The following is a 15,484-nucleotide window of genomic DNA, read 5'->3' on the forward strand; positions in this document are numbered from 1 at the left end:
GGCAGAGAAGAGGTGTGACTCTGGGGTACATAATTCCTCATGTGGAGTGTGTAGGGGGCTTGGGCATGTCAGAATAAAGATGGTTATAGCAGACCGAACCCAAAATCTTCAGAGATGAAAGCACTACTGTTTACAGTCTGATCTGAATTGCAAGAGGAATGGGTACCTTAAAGAGCTATTATGTCCTTAATATGCAGAGATCCATGGTTCCCTATGTGCTATATACAGACAGAGATAGGCATTCCTTATACAACAGGTAAGAAAGCTCCTTTCACAGTCCTTAGCAGAGTTACACGCCAAATTACAGACTTTTTGATTTCCTCTAAAGTTTGCGTCACACTGCGGTATAAGTACAGTTGAGTGTTTGTTTCTCTCCTGTCACTATAGCATATGATAGTTGGGAAAAGGTGATACAGAGTGTGTTTTAGAAAGCTTGTTCCAGTTTGGAAGTTAGGAAGATTTGAATTAAAATGATTTTTCCCCTTTTTTTACATTTCAGGACCTGTAGATGAGTACATGTTGCCATTTGAGGAGGAAATTGGCCAGCATCCCTCTCTTGAAGACATGCAGGAAGTTGTTGTGCATAAAAAAAAGAGGCCTGTTCTAAGAGATTATTGGCAGAAACATGCTGTAAGTTATATAGTTAGCTTTGCACTTGAATTTCCAATAAAAAATGTTTTTCAGAGGAATGATTGATATCTCTGCACATTTCTCTTTTTTTCTGAGGTGGTGGTTTTCATACAGGATATTCTGAACTAGAGTTCTAGAAACAACAGAATTAAGGCTATGTACACTGGTGAGGGAGATGGTGAGGTCAGAGCCTTGGGGCGCTCAGCTCTGTGGTCTTGTGCAGATGAGTGTGCCCCCCGTTTGGAGATCTTCCCAGGGGGAGGAGTGCTTGGCTCTGAGCCTGTGGATAGTCAGGTAGCCTTGCTGATCACCACCTTCCCAGGTCATTTAAGAAAGTGAAGCGCCCAGTTTTCTCCTCTCCATGACAGTTTTTGCATTTTGATTTGGGACTGGATGATTTTCAAGTTCTTAAGAACTTAAGAGACTAGGTAGGTGAAGGCTGGAACAAAATTGCCCTGGTTATTTTGGTCTAGATATAACTAGAAACATGGATAAAGCCAGGGAGAAAATCCTTAAGGTTGGCTTTCTAACCTTTTTTCCTACTTTAACTGCAAGGTAGAAATGCTGATATTAACTAAGAAAACAATAAAAATTGGTAAACTTCTTAAAGCCTTGGTTTTGAATCCAATTCAAAGGTTATCATTTAAATTACCTGGTCTATGAACAATGGTCAGGGAGTTTTGGAATGAAAGAAACAGTGCTCTGTGAAGACCTAGATGGGTAAGATTGGGTCGGGGGGCAGGGAGGGGATATATGTATACATATAGCTGATTCACTTCACTGTGCAGCAGAAACTAACATGACATTGTAAAGCAATTATACTCCAAAAAAAAAAAAATCACCTGCTGTGATAGTTCCAATGCTCAGAAAAAATAATTGATTTCTCTCAGTGCTTTTCTCCATGTGTCTGCGTATAATGGATACTCAAAAGTGAATGTTGACAAATATCAAACTTGGCTAATCTTGAAACTTTCTTTAACCCACAAAAATAGCAATTTCTTTGTGAGAGTTTTAGTCTGTTTCCTAATAGAAAACAAAAACTGATGTGGTGTTTGAATGTGTTTTTTCCTTTTTAGGGAATGGCAATGCTCTGTGAAACGATAGAAGAATGTTGGGATCACGATGCAGAAGCCAGGTTATCAGCTGGATGTGTAGGTGAAAGAATTACTCAGATGCAAAGACTAACAAATATCATTACCACAGAGGACATTGTAACAGTGGTCACGATGGTGACAAATGTTGACTTTCCTCCCAAAGAATCTAGTCTATGATGGTTGCACCATGTGTACACACTGAGAAACAGGACTCTGAACTGGAGCTGCTAACGAAACTGCTTACAGTTTATTTTCTGTGTGAAATGAGTAGGATGTCTCCTGGACATCTCAGAAAGAAGACCCTCGTTTCAAAAGGTGGCTCTGGGAGACTTAATGGCATTGCCTGTAGCAGAGACATGAAGGACATGAGACTAAGAGAAAAGTTGCAAACTCTAAAAAGAAACTTTTGAAGAAGTGTACATGAAGAATGTGGCCCTCTCCAAATCAAGGATCTTTTTGGACCTGGCTAATCAAGTGTTTGAAAACTGACATCAGATTTCTTAATGTCTGTCCGAAGACACTAATTCCTTAAATGAACTACTGCTATTTTTTTTTAAATCAAAAACTTTTCATTTCAGATTTTAAAAAGGGTAACTTGTTTTTATTGCATTTGCTGTTGTGTTTCTATAAATGACTATTGTAATGCCAATATGACACAGCTTGTGAATGTTTAGTGTGCTGCTGTTCTGTGTACATAAAGTCATCTAAGTGGGGTACAGTAAAGAGGCTTCCAAGCATTACTTTAACCTCCCTCAACAAGGTATACCTCAGTTCCACGGTTGCTAAATTATAAAATTGAAAACACTAACAAAATTTGAATAATAAATTGACCCGTTTTGTAACAAGGTATTACAAATTCACTGTGTTATTTAAGAAAAAAGGTAAGCTACGCTTAGTGCCAACAGTAAGTGGCCATTCGTAAAGCAGTGTTTTAGCTTTTCTTGTGCTAGCTTGTGATTTAAGGAAAAAAAAGTGCTGTTTTTTGAAATGAAAAAATGGTGTCTTTCCCCTCCTTCTCCCATATTTTAAAGCTTCATCTTATATCCAGTTCCCAAAATGTTGCATACTTACCTACATATTTTTCTAGGTGTGCTGTGCTTGGGGACTATTTGAAAATTTAAAGCATGATTTAAATTTTTTAAAGTGAGCTGTAACACTGGAAAGCTCTTCATTTTTATTCTTTTAAAATAGATTTTTTTTTCCTATTTATATATGTAAAATTGTAGTGTATTTCTTTTCACCAAACAGTGTGTGGGACATTCTTTATCACTGTTTTAGGATCACCTCAGGAAGTGTCATTACCCAGAATTCCTCACTCTCTGCTTTGAGACTTGTAACTTTATCATTATATTTCTGCTTGGTGCCATCTTGTCAGAGTAATATTTGATGTCTGTGATATGTCAAGAATTATCCTAGGATAGAGATTTAAATTTTTAAGCACAGATTTCAGATGTTACTGCTTTAAAACAAATCAGGGATAACAAGTTAAACTTATAACTTAAAATATGCAATGACATTTAGAGGTAACCAATGTTGATATAGGTAACATAGCTTAGCCTCCTCCCACGAATTGCTTTTACAACTAACCCTGATATTAGTTTAGGATAGTTCATGCCTTATCTTTGATAAGAAAATGGAATTGACGGTAGGTAGGTGCCAAAGTGCTTTTCAAAACAATATTACATTAGAATATAATTGGATTCTTTCTCAAATTTATAGGCCAAAGTAAAACATTAATTTCCTGAATTTCTGGATTACTGATGACCAACAAATAGCCAGTATTATGCTATGTACTTTTGTCAGGTCATTTTAAAATCCATACATTAATTTTATAAAAGAATTTTTTACATGTCACTATCAGGAGCTCACTGTGAATGTGTTATCTTCAAATGGCTATTTAACCACACAGTACACTACATTTTACATAAAACATGCACTTAATCTCTGGGAATAATAAATTATATTATTTATAAATAATACATAGGTCAACAGACTCCTTTAAGCAGGGAGGGAAAGAAGAATAACAGCATTGTTGTCTGTGTGCCACACACCATACAGAACTTTGTGCTCTTGGTCACATAATGTACCCAAGGCTTTGTTGTATTTCTAAGAATTCCCATTTCAATGTTGAGTTCACCTTTATTTCAAAAAGTACTTGGCTTCTCAATTTCTTGGTTTGGTTTTGCTTCCACTTGGAAACTAATTAAGAAGGGAAAATGATGATAATGTTCATACATGAAAATTGTTAATCTCCTGAAGACTAATTTCTACCTGTTGTGAACAATCCTGTTTTTAAAAGTTAAAAAAAAATCAAAAGAAAACAAAAGGGAATATTATGATGAATGTTTGGCTTATGTGAATCTTAGAGATAAACTTTATAAGACCACTTATTCACAAAATAAAGTTTTCTCTTCATGTTAGAAAAAATTTTTAGAAATCCTGGGTATTGTACTTAACTCTAGCTAACCAATTTTAAAACCTGTATCCTTTTGAGAATTACATTGACAGAAAAATACTTTTTATAAGCAGTAAAATAAGAATGTTCCAGTGACTACCTGTCCTGATACCTAGTCTTGTTAAAACTTTCTTTTGCAGGGCATTTTCATGTTTGGTTTACAGTCAGTGTAAGTGGGCAAGTTAATAAAAACTTTGAGCTTAGGGATACTGAAAAAAAGAAAGATCAAAAAAAGAAAAATGATTTGTTTTGGGGTACACTGAGACCCCAGTAATTTTTTCCTCATGTGTATGGTGCTCCTTATGATTCGTCTTGTATTTTGCCTTTATGACACCCATCAGAACTGCTGCTCTTATACTCTCTACCTTGCCCAGATCTCCGTGTAAGGAATGCTTTATGATCAACTGCCATAGGACTGATGGATTAACCAGTGTTTGGCTTTATTCGAAGTTTATGCCCTGCACAGCTCTTGTATGTATTTTAGATGCTAGGAAGTTTTTAGCATGTGATGTGTGATTCTTGTTTGAATGTTTATTACAGGTACCTTGTGAATTCCAGAACAGAGACTGTGCCTCACAATTGTTGGTCCCATGAACTTGCACTATCTTTCATGGTGATGTTTCGAAAATACAATCAGGAAAAAAAAAAGTCTAGAACTTAAAAATGAGTCATATATCATGAAACTAAAAAGAATCTGTTCTTCCCCCTTTCCTCACTCCTAGGTAACAGCTACATTTAAGTAAAATGCAGGTGGTAGGGGAAAAAATCCTGGCCAGATGATAGTTCAGTGGAATAAACTGATTACTGTTTTAAAAAAATGCTTCACCACGGATATTTTCCAGTTTCTCTTTTTTACCTTTTTAAAATACTACTTTTTAGGAACATTTGGTATAATGTGCATAAAATTATTTACTGATTTATGGGCAAAATGATACAAGTAGCATCTTGATTGAACATCATTTACCTCAGATATTCAACCAGCAGTACATTTTTTATGCAGTCTCAACCCATATCCTATTTGTTACCTCTCAAAATATTGGTAAACAATTATTTTAGCTTTACTCTGTATTTCTTGTCAGTGTTTTGGGCACAGGTTGTTGTACTACTGTCAAATTGTACTTGCTATTTTTTCTGCAAGTATTTAACAAAAAGTTAAAAAAGAAAAAAAAAAGTCCCATAAAACCCCACCTTGGGTAAGTGATTGTTAAATATTGTACAAATAAAATGTATGCTATCCCCATTCCATTCCCAAGTTAAATAAAAAAATAAATATGGTGTGATTCGCATATGAAGTTTTTCTTTAGTTATACGTTCTTAAAGGGGAACAGTAGCTTTATAATTTACAGTGAGGCTTACACCTTGAGATTTGCAAGAATGGGGATAGGTGAAAGGGAGGTTTGTCAGTTGTGGCATTTCCCTCCTTTGTTGTGTAAGCAGATTGTATTCCCACTAAACTACATATGTTGGTCCTGCCAATTTTAAGAGAGGCTAAATGGCCTTAGTTACCTTGTCTTTTCATACGGAGATTTTAAAAAAGTGGCTTAGGTAATAGACATCAAAGACATAAACTACTCTTCCCAACTATAACTAGTTTACCAGTTGAACAGAAGAATTCTGGTATTTTCACGTAGGGTGATCAGTGAGAGAGGTCACCAAGGAAGCTAGCATTCATTTACATTTTTAGTGTTGCAAATTCTTTTGTTTATCCTGTGACTTTCGAAGAAAGTGATGGTGGGAGAGCCCTACCTTGTCACACTGAGCGTCACAGTTCACACCCATGGATTCTCAATTTTTTTAGGGTAAAGGTGAAGGAAAGGGCAACACTTAGGTTATGGTGGTTTGAAAGAACCTGCGTTGTCTTCTAAAACCAAATGAAAATGCAAACCATGGTGGAATCTGCAAGGAATCTCTATGGAAAGACGGAAACTGTTTCCACAGCGTTGTTCTGCAAAACAGATTCTTCAGACAGTTAATAGTATATAATCAACATATATAGCATTATGATGTGGTAAATTTGGACCAACAGCTCTTAACTCCTCAGAGCCATTCACATGCATGTCCACAAAATTGGAAAGACTTTGTTTTTTCTTAATAAGATCCTGTTTTTGGTAGGGCACCTGAAGGGAATCACAGGAGTGAAAACTGCACCGATGGCGCTAACATTCCTCCTCACCTGGTTTTCAGTCTTTTGATTGTGCTGTTAACAGGCTACATTCCTCCTCTAGTAAATGAAAATATCTTTAAGCCATATTTGTTTACATTATTCTCGAAAGCTTTTTACTAGGGCTTTTCAGATTTGGTTTTTATTTTATTCATGATGGTTTAAGCAATTTAAGAGATGAAGTTAGTTAAAAAATTTTAAGTATATTTAGCTTCTCTGTATTAGGGAATGTGGAAAGGGGAACATCAACATTCCTCTGAAAAAAATGCCCTTGAAATGTAGGCACGTTTCATTTGTATGACTTCTGCTAACCTATTTTTTCTAGTGTGTTTCATAGCTCTTTCACGGATATTGATGGATTTTTTGTAAGGCAGGTGAGGGCTCTCAACCTTTTAGTGGCATCTTAAGCTGACAAAAATTTGCAATCTTCAAGCCAGTTCTTTGGGTGCTTTTATGGTCAGTGCCTTTAAGCAGAGGGTACTTCTCGAAACAGTTGAGAAGAATTTTTAAAGGGATAATCTTAGCTCAAGTGCAAAATCCTTGCTTCTGGTAATAGTGATGCCACTGTGGGAAGTATTTTTGCAAAACATCCCCTAAAAATCTGCAGACTATTGCATAGAACCAGGGTGCAAGCCTTAGCTTTCATAATACACTGCTGAAAAGTAAATGACAGTGATCTGAAAACTTAGAATGCCGGTATGCAAAGAACAGGTTGCAACTACTAAAGAGCTATTTTTATGCACAGAAATTCCATTCTAAACGCAATACTTCTTAAAAACCAAGTAAATAGTTTTTTAGAGTATACTTTTAAAAATACATGGTAAGGAACGCATTACTGAGTTTTGGTGTCAACGAAATGAGTTGAATTCCAGGGTCTGTCAATCCTCTGGACAGGGCCACTACTGTGTTAGTTTTCTCACCTGTAAACAACAGTAACTAAATATCATAAGGTCTTTGACAGTTAAAAGGATTACAAACTGCACAAGGATAGGGAGTCTGTCTTTAGTAAGCCTTCCATGAAAATAATAGACAATCAAATATTTTTGACTAAATGAAGTCACTAACACTTAACGAACGCTTACTAAATTTCATTTTAAACATATACTAGCATTAGTTCATGGATTCCTGATGCTTTGCCATTCCCACATTCCTCCCTCCTAGGGCTCCACATTTTGATACAAGCAGGTTTAGTTAGCATCGTCATACACTTTCCATTATCTGTGGGGGTGGGTTCACAGGATCCCCTAAACTGCCTGTGTCAGACAAATGCTAGTCCCTAGAACAGGCCCCAGAATCTGCATTTTTAAGACATGCTACAAAAGATTCTTCTGTAGATGGTATGAGTACCATATTATAAGAAGCCTGGAAGAAAATCTTCAAACCTTTTGCTTTTTTCTTCCATGTAAACCATCTTCTAGCCAAACTGATCAGTCTCCTGAACTAGAAGACCTGGGTCTGGGACAGAATCCCAAACTTCCATGAATACAGAAAAACTGCAGCACCTCCCAAAGGACCAAAAGATTACTCATTACACCTCAACTCTTACCATTGTTTCTTTACTGCTTTGTTTAAGGTTTGTAAAAACATCTGGCTGCTGGGTTGAAATGAACTCTTCAAATGTACCACATAAATACTTCACAAGTGTTAAATAAGCATATGATTCAATCCCTAAAATAGTCATATTTATTTTTTTGAACAACTACCTACAACATAATCTAAATTACTGGGATTATAAATCATGTAACTGCTCACGTGCCGTGATTCAAAGGCAAGGCACAGCCATGATGCTACATGTGTAACAGTCTCCCATAAATACAAAAATACATTTTTATAAATATAAGAAAATGTAATAACATATCTTGTTGAAGGACAACATTCTTTAGAGAAGTATGCCTGAAACTCCACAACTGAAGCCATGGTTATATTCATAACCAGCTTAGGGAGGATGTTGCCCACTGCCTAACATCTGTAGGGCAGTTAGGGTATTTTTGCAAAGCATTCATAATTTGCGTATTATCCAAAAGTAGTTTCATCAGCTGGTACTCCCTCTGTGCATTTACTGATGTTCTTTCCATGGGCCTTATTAATTCTAATTGTTGTAAGTGTTCAAAGGCCTGAAAGATGAAAGAAATAGTTTAGGTTGAATAGGGGAAGTAAAGTAAACAACATTAACTCAGAGAACAGTTAGGATTTTGGTCAGTTGTGGAATAGAGTACCAGGAAACAAAACCTAACAGATACCTGTAAAGTTCAAAAACAACTCTCATCAACCTCATAAAAACTTCACACATCACACAAGGCAGTGTCAATATACAGTTATCCGTCCCTGCATCATTGAATATAAACAGGGCAAACTTAATTCAGTTTGTACAATGTGGTTTTTGTTCCTAACCTCATTCTATGTCATATCTCCTCCTAGTACTTAAGTTAACAGTTTCCAGTTCTCTATAAAAACCTAAGATCTGATAAGACCAGTACTTTTTGACTAATTGCCTAGGTTACTCAAATTCGCCTTTACATTTTGTTTCTACCTTTGTAAGACTTTGCTGTGTAAAAGTTTAATATAGCTGTAAAAAGAGAGGGAGGCAGGAAAGACCCGTAGGAGTACCTGTTCAGCTAACCCTATAAATAAATGATTCAGCAGAGTGGTACAGGTATGGAGGAAAAGACAGGCTCCTGTTTCCCTAAGAAGTCTGACAGAGACCACTACAACCTGTCAGAAAGTCCCTTTCTTTCATCTTCCCCACCTTAATAGGGCTCTTTACTGTCTGCTTCCTCTTACCTCTAACATTCATGTATTATGTCTTTTCTAACCATGTTTGTTGTTTTAGGTATTTTATTAACGTATTAAAAAAAACCCCATTAAATCATGACCTACTAACCATTAAATACTGATACACTGAAATAGATTATGAGCTTTCTATTCTTAAGCCTCATTGTGAAAAATACTGTTGGAATATATTCTTTATGTACTATAAAAATTCTTCTGATGAAAAGAGAAACAGTTCAGACACCATTAATTTCTGAAAATGAGAAAATACTAGAGGCTGCAGGTACTGGCTGAATAAAACTGAAGAGATTAAAAATTTTTCTAGGTAGCAAAATACTTTCTTATTTAATTAAAATGTAGAAGTGAGCAGCTTCAAATTACTCATAAAAATTTAAGTGCTCAGCTAAACCTTTCCACTCATACAACTCCCACAAGCTATGACTATCAGACAAATATGGACATTAGGAAGGGAGGAAAAAACCAACCTCCAGTATTCTAAATACTTTTCCTATTGTTTTGAAGAAATGGCAATGCCCTGATCTCACATTTTTTGGTTGCTGTAAGAAATAAAATTGACTACTAATCCCTTATAAAGGATGCTAAAGAAGTTATGGGTCCACTGCTTAAAAAAAATAAAAAAAGGTGTTTCTTCCCATTAAGTCCTCTAGAGCTGTGCTGTCCAATAGGTAATCACTAGCTACATGGGGCTCTTGAGCATTTGAAATGTGGGACTCTATTTTTAATTTTATTTAATTTTTATTAAGTTTAATTAAAAAACTAACACTTAGAAGAAAATTTGTATGTTTGAAACAATTTCATAATGTAAATCTACTTCAGCTAAATAATATAAGGAATCTAAAAAAAATAATTGAAGGAATCTAAAGAGCAATTATTTCCAATGAATAGTCAGTGAATTAAGATGTGCTTTAAATGTAAACACACAGAATTTCAAAGATTTAACACAAAAGTAAATAAAAAACTTCATTAATAATTTTCTATATTAACTATAGATCAAAAGATTTTGGTACAGTAAATAAAATTTACTGTCCAAGTTAATTTCACCTTTTCTTTTTTTTTACTTTTTTGTTGCTACTAGAAAATCTAAAATTACATTATGTGGCTCATATTCCTGGTGGACAATGGTATGCTAGAATAAAGTTCCTCAAGTTTTAAAACTCATGCCTCACCCCTAACAAAACTTTCTCTGTATACCCTCACCAGCCAATGAGATTCTTTTTTGTTTTCTTAATGACTCATTCAGTCTCTTTTTACTGCTGAGATTATAAGGCCAACCTTAGAGGTATAAAGGGATAGGGTTATGACTGTAACAAGTAGATCCTTTGCACGATGCCAGTTCTAGGAAGAGACAGTAGAGGGCAGTATACCCCCAAAACTGTAAAAAGAACTGGCTGCATTCTTCAGAAAGATTCAAACATTTTTTAGATTGATTTTTTGGGGTCTGTTTTGAATAAAATTCCTGATGATACCTAATGTTTCAAAATTAATGAAAGTGCAACTATGATATATACAATCAAATCAGATGTAAAAATAAGCCTTTAAAAATTAAAAATCTTACCTTCATGACAACAGGTTTCTCAAAATTATAAACAGAATGGGCCTTCCTTTGAACAAACTTCTGAAACTCTGGACAGAAAGCAATGACAGCATTAGTAGCTTCAAATAAGCAGTGGGGGTAGTAGTGTTAGAAAATATCAATGTCTCATCTCACCATTATAAACCATTTGAAAATTAAAGGGCTCCTCTTCATAGATGTCATTTAAATGTTTCATTGCTATGATAAGACAGACTTCCAAGACTGACAGACCTATAATAAAAGGGGAACAAACTATGAGGTATAGTTTATTTACTGATACATAAGACTGATATAACTTTCCTTCAAATACAAGGATAAAGTGAAAGATTATGGTTTTGAGGGGTGGAGGGAGGTCAAGACACCCCTCTAGGTTCAAATGTGTTTCAGTCACTATTATCTGAATAATCTTAAGAAAGTTACTCAACCTCCCTGAGCTCAGTTTTCATATATGTAAAATAGGATCTTTCTAAACTTCCAGAGATGGTACAAGGATTCGAGACAATACTATCTAACACTTAACCACATAAACCAGAGCTGCAATTATGATGTAACTTTAAAATTACATAGGGCCCTCGATTATTCAGAATCTCTAATCCCCTGGAAATTATATCTAATTTTTTTTTTTCCTGGAGAGAAGGTTCATTAGACTCTCAAAAGGGATAGTGAACCCCAAATGGCTAAAAGCCAGTGCTCTTCATTAGCACTTGGTGCAATGAGAATGCCCGCAATACAGTCTCAGCTGGATTTACAATGTAGCAAGGGAGGCAGTGCCTCGAGTTTCTTTCACTTTAAATGGGAGGAACAATACCTTTTAAAGGGCTGAGTTAAAGGACATATGGATATAAAAGTATTCTGTATATAAAATACTATACCCAATATTAATTATAATTTTGAAAATCATACCATTATATAAACTCAAACTTTTAAAAAACTACTAATTAAGCAGGTTTCTCACCATGTACAATATTTGCTTTAGAGTCCATGCTACACAGCTGGTTTGCCTCCATCAGATCTGCTGCAGTCATAAATGGGTGTGATGGTGTTATACGATTTAAAGCAAGCATCTAAGGAAATGCAGATCAGAAAAACAACTGCATATTTACTTAGGCACTTCGGAGATATTACTGAACAAAACTTCTTAATTCAGAGAGTTATGAAAGAGTAAACAGTAATGCTTGGGAAAGGTACTCTCATATTTAGCTCTATTAAGATACAGTATTTCAATTCATATGCCATGTAACTGTATAAATGTAAAGCATTAAAAAATTCTTGCTGCTCTCTCTACCCCTTCCATTTGCATATCTTGTTTGTTTACAACTCCTCAAAAGAAAAACATTTTAAAAGGAGTAGGGTAAGGAGAAGACACCAAAAATAAGTAAGACTACTATTTAAAGCCCCAGACTAAACCAAAGCAAAAAGACAGAAGTGTGACTTGTAAAAACTTTTTTACCACCCGATCAACCAATCCAGGTTAGTCTTAAATGATAGAGGTGAGCTACTTTATATTCAATTGTATTAAAAAGAAAAAAACAAAAACAAAATTATACCAAGAAACAACTCTCCTTGAAAGCAAGGACAAGTTGCCTCCATGTAGCAAGTTCTCTGTCCAACGACTAACAAAAACTTCTGCATTTGAAGATTTATTTGTAACTTTCCTAACATCTAAATTTTACTTAATTTTTTAAAACTTTATTTTTCATTGAAATATAATTGACTCAGCATTTAAATTTAGTCATATAAATAGGGTTATCAGGTAAAAATGCATGACATCTCATTAAATTTGAATTCAAGGTAAACAATGAGTAATTTCTTAGTGTAAGTATATGCCATGTAATATTTGGGACATTAACACTAGAAACTCCCTTTAAAAAAAATTATTTTATTGAAGCATAGTTGATTTACAATGTTGTGTTAATTTCTACTGTATAGCAAAGTGATTCAGTTATACATATATATATACACTCTTTTTCACTATGGTTTATCACAGGATATTGAATATAGTTCCGTGTGCTATACAGTGGGACCTTGTTGTTTATTCATTCTACCTATATTTTGCATCTGCTAATCCCATACTGCTAGCCCATCCCTCCACCAGCCAACTCTCACCCTTGGCAGCCACAAGTCTATTCTCTATGTCTGTGAGTCTGTTTCTGCTTCATACGTAAGTTCATTTATGTCATATTTTAGATTCCACATATAACTGATAGCATATGGTATTTGTCTTTCTCTTTCTGACTTACTTCATTTAGTATGATAATCTCTAGGTCCATCCATGTTGTTGCAAATGGCATTATTTCATTCTTTTTTATGGCTGAGTAGTATTCCACTGTATATATGTACCACTTCTTCATTATCCATTCATCTATCGATGGACATTTAGGTTGTTTCCATGTCTTGGCTATTGTGAATAGTTCTGCTATGAAGATACGGTTGCATGTATCTTTTTGAATTATAGGTTTGTCCAAATATATGCCCAGGAGTGGGATTACTGGATCACATGACAAATCTATTTTCAGTTTTTTGAAGAACCTCCATACTGTTTTCCATAGCAGCTGCACGAATTTACATTCCGACCAACATAGTTGCTGCACAAATTTACATTCCCCACTCTCTCCAGCATTTGTTATTTGTAGACTTTTTAATGATGGCCATTCTGACCGGTGTGAGGTGGTACCTCATTGTAGTTTTGATTTGCATTTCTCTAATAATTAGCGATGTTGAACATCTTTTCGTGTGCCCGTTACCATCTGTATGCCTTCTCTGGAGAAGTATCTATTTAGGTCTACTGCCTATTTTTCGATTGGATTTTTTAATTGTTATTATTAAGTTGTATGATCTGTTTGTATATTTTGGAAATTAAGCCCTTGTCTGTCACATCATTTGCAAATATTTTCTCCCAGTCCTTAGGTTGTCTTTTTGCTTTGTTTATGGCTTCCTTTGCTGTACAAAAGCCTGTAAGTTTGATTAGATCCCATTTGTTTATTTTTGCTTTTCTTTCTATTGCCTTGAACTCTCTCCCTTTTTTAACCAGGGCCCAGGGTCTTTAACTGAAAAAAAAATTTTGGTAATCCTTGTCCTTCATTCCCCATACTGGGAGGGATCCAGGTACCCAGTAGCTCCTTCCCTTTCTCTTACCTTTTCTTTTTCCTTTTATTATAAAATATTTTTGACATATAAAAAGGCAAGAGAATAATATAATGAATATCCATGATCACTTTCTCAGCTTACAAAATATAAACTTACAGAGTTGAAGCCCCTGTCTCTTGCCCTGGTTGGACTCTCTACTCTTCTCCATGCAAAAAAATCATGCAAGTCTTCATCCTTCTATTGCATATCTTTGTATTCTGAGACAATACAGAGTAATTTTAAAGATTTATATAAATACCATATTGTACTTAATGCTACTCTTTCTTCACTAAACATCTGTCATGAGAATTCATCTATGTCCAGATGTCAGCTGTGGTTTATTCTTTTTTTTTCTGTTATATTCCTTTGTATATATGCACAATTTAATTATGCTTTCCCTTATTGATGGGTATCTGTCATTTTTTGGGGGGGATTATAAACAAGGCTGCAATAAACAATCTTGTACATGCCTTCTTGTGTATTTGAGTCTCTCTAGATACCTAATTTTCCATATTGCTCTCCAAAGTACCTATACATATTTACACTACTAGCAACAATAAACATAATAGTCACCATATCATCAGACATAACTTTTTTTTTTTTTTTTTTTTTTGGTACGCGGGCCTCTCACTGTTGTGGCCTCTCCTGTTGCGGAGCACAGTCTCTGGACATGCAGGCTCAGCGACCATGGCTCACGGGCCCAGCCGCTCTGCAGTATGTGGGATCCTCCCGGAGAGGGCACGAACCCGTGTCCCCTGCATTGGCAGGCGAACTCTCAACCACTGCGCCACCAGGGAAGCCCCAGACATAAACTTATGACACCCACCATATTGGTAGAAAAAAAGGTTTAACTGTAAAGTTTAAATTGTACCATTTCCCTAATTACTGGAGAGGTTAAATATCTTTGCAATTTATAAGTCATGTGGGATTCTACATTGGTGGATTGCTTGCACTCATATTCTTAGTTCATTACTTTTTCATTTTTTTTTTTTTATGGTCGGGATGCAAAAACTCGGGTTCTGTGCACAGGTGCTGAATTGTATCTCAGAGACAGAGTTTTGGGTGAAGTACAAAAGAATAGTTTTATTGATTTGCCAGGCAAAGGGGGAGAAAGCAGACTCCTGCCCTCGAAAACTGTGGGTCCCAACCTGGGAAGGTTTAGTGAGGTGTTTTATAACAATGCTTCAAGGCCAGGGTTGCTGATAAGGATCACGGTGTATGCAGGGCCTGCACTCCTTTAATATGGCCTCAGGTGGTCTTTTTTTTTTAATTTTTGAATTTTATTTATTTTTTTATATTGCAGGTTCTTATTAGTCATCGATTTTATACACATCACTGTATACATGTCAATCCCAATCACCCAATTCAGCACACCACCATCCTCACCCCACCACGGTTTTCCCCCCTTGGTGTCCATACGTTTGTTCTCTACATCTGTGTCTCAACTTCTGCCCTGCAAACTGGTTCATCTATACCATTCTTCTAGGTTCCACATATATGCATTAATATACGATATTTGTTTTTCTCTTTCTGACTTACTTCACTCTGTATGACAGTCTCTAGATCCATCCACATCTCAACAAATGACCCAATTTCGTTCATTTTTATGGCTGAGTAATATTCCACTGCATATATGTACCACATCTTCTTTATCC

At 35.5% G+C, this 15,484-nt stretch overlaps 2 protein-coding genes across 2 annotated transcripts in view; one reads left to right on the forward strand and one right to left on the reverse strand.

Moving 5' to 3' along the window:
* ACVR2A (activin A receptor type 2A) overlaps positions 1-1,994 on the forward strand; it is an 83,851-nt gene extending 81,857 nt beyond the window's left edge. Inside the window, exons 10-11 of the mRNA XM_079710352.1 lie at positions 500-630; positions 1,707-1,994. Coding sequence (XP_079566478.1) covers positions 500-630; positions 1,707-1,901 — 326 coding nt within the window. The 3' untranslated portion in view covers positions 1,902-1,994. The remainder of the gene's footprint in view (positions 1-499; positions 631-1,706) is intronic.
* A 6,020-nt stretch (positions 1,995-8,014) lies between these two features.
* The window catches only part of ORC4 (origin recognition complex subunit 4), a 95,105-nt gene continuing 87,635 nt past the window's right edge, over positions 8,015-15,484 (reverse strand). The window contains exons 11-14 of the mRNA XM_079709971.1: positions 11,659-11,767; positions 10,839-10,934; positions 10,686-10,753; positions 8,015-8,454 (exon numbers count right to left, since the gene is read on the reverse strand). Coding sequence (XP_079566097.1) covers positions 8,266-8,454; positions 10,686-10,753; positions 10,839-10,934; positions 11,659-11,767 — 462 coding nt within the window. The 3' untranslated portion in view covers positions 8,015-8,265. The remainder of the gene's footprint in view (positions 8,455-10,685; positions 10,754-10,838; positions 10,935-11,658; positions 11,768-15,484) is intronic.

Source organism: Hyperoodon ampullatus (assembly GCF_949752795.1).
Source record: "Hyperoodon ampullatus genome assembly, chromosome: 8".
Lineage (NCBI taxonomy): Eukaryota > Metazoa > Chordata > Mammalia > Artiodactyla > Ziphiidae > Hyperoodon > Hyperoodon ampullatus.